At 39.4% G+C, this 1,425-nt stretch overlaps 1 protein-coding gene across 1 annotated transcript; it reads left to right on the top strand.

Annotated features, from left to right (window-relative positions):
- Positions 1 to 216: 216 nt before the first annotated feature.
- Positions 217 to 1,046, top strand: LOC107058940 (uncharacterized). The gene is made up of 2 exons (XM_015305205.1): positions 217 to 536; positions 644 to 1,046. Exons 1-2 carry the CDS (start codon positions 217 to 219, stop codon positions 1,044 to 1,046), a joined length of 723 nt encoding a protein of 240 aa, XP_015160691.1.
- The last annotated feature ends 379 nt before the right edge of the window (positions 1,047 to 1,425 follow it).

The following is a 1,425-nucleotide window of genomic DNA, read 5'->3' as shown; positions in this document are numbered from 1 at the left end:
ATGAAGTACATGCTGGGGTATGTGGACCACACATTAATAGATATGTCCTTGCGAAAAAGATACTTCGAGCAGGATATTACTGGCTTACCATGGAACGGGATTGCTTTCGCTTTGTGAAAAAATGTCATTAGTGTCAAATTCATGGTGATCTCATTCATTTACCTCCTTCTGAGTTGCACCCCATGGCCGCTCCATGGCCCTTTGTTGCATGGGGGAATGGATGTCATTGGACCAATTGAGCCAAAAGCTTCTAATGGACATCGATTTACTTTGGTCGCAATTGATTACTTTACTAAATGGGTGGAGGCAATCACTAAGAAGGCAGTAGTGGATTTTGTCCATTCAAACATCATTTATCGTTTTGGTATCCCAAGAACTCTCATCACAGATAATGTTGCAAACCTTAATAACAATTTGATGAAGGAGGTATGTGAGCAGTTCAAAATTGTGCATCACAATTCTACTCCATACCGACCAAAGGCCAACGGAGCTGTGGAGGCGGCCAACAAGAATATCAAAAAATTCTCAGGAAAATGGTTCAAGGCACTAGACAATGGCATGAGAAGCTGCCTTTTGCACTTTTAGGATATTGCACAACAGTGCGCACCTCGATTGGTGCAACTTCTTATTTGCTGGTGTATAGGACTGAGGCTGTGATACCAGCGGAAGTCGAAATTCCATCTCTTCGAATTATTGTCGAGGCTGAAATTGAAGATACTGAATGGGTCAAAACTCGACTAGAGCAGCTCACATTAATAGATGAGAAACGATTGACGGCCATCTGTTTTGGTCAGCTTTATCAACAAAGGATGGCTAGTGCATATAACAAAAAAGTGCACCCAAGACACTTTGAAGTAGGTCAATTGGTCTTAAAGCGCATTCTCCCGCACCAAGAAGAGGCCAAGGGAAAGTTTGCCCCAAATTGGCAAGGTCCATATCTTATCAAGGAAGTGTTGTCCAAAGGAGCCTTGCACCTTACTGATGTGGAGGGAAAAATCACAGGTATAACTGTTAATGCGGACGCAATCAAAAGATTCTACATCTAATGCGTTCTAAGATACTGTGACAAGTTGTGGCTGAGAGAACAAAGGCATCACTTTCAAAAAAAACAAAAAAACAAAAAAAAAAATCCAATATCTATAAAAAACTGGGGCATTATTTTTTATTTTGATAGAATAGAGTCAAATTGTAATTTCGTTTATGATTTTATTCTAGCAACCGACATTTTGATCAACTCTAAGAACGATAGATTCAATGTGTCTTGCACGGACAATTGATCATCAAAGACAACATTGTTGAGTCAAAAAAAAAGAAAAGAAAAAAAGAGTCTTATCGATGAAAACCTTTATAGGCATCATAAGACGACAAGAGAGAAAATCTTATCGGTTAAAACTCTTGCTGGGCACCCTAAGATAAAAGAAGAGA

The sequence above is a fragment of the Solanum tuberosum genome, unplaced genomic scaffold (assembly GCF_000226075.1).
Source record: "Solanum tuberosum cultivar DM 1-3 516 R44 unplaced genomic scaffold, SolTub_3.0 scf00708, whole genome shotgun sequence".
NCBI lineage: Eukaryota > Viridiplantae > Streptophyta > Magnoliopsida > Solanales > Solanaceae > Solanum > Solanum tuberosum.
The sequence above is the reverse complement of the archived record's forward strand: the minus strand, read 5'-3'. Positions and strand labels throughout refer to the sequence as shown.

What these genes read in the sequence shown, in the direction of transcription:
- LOC107058940 (XM_015305205.1), top strand. Translation starts at nt 217, where the DNA reads ATGGATGTCATTGGACCAATTGAGCCAAAAGCTTCTAATGGACATCGA. An exon ending in AAAAAATTCTCAGGAAAATG is followed by an intron (nt 537 to 643) that starts GTTCAAGGCACT and finishes GCTGGTGTATAG; the next exon opens with GACTGAGGCTGTGATACCAG.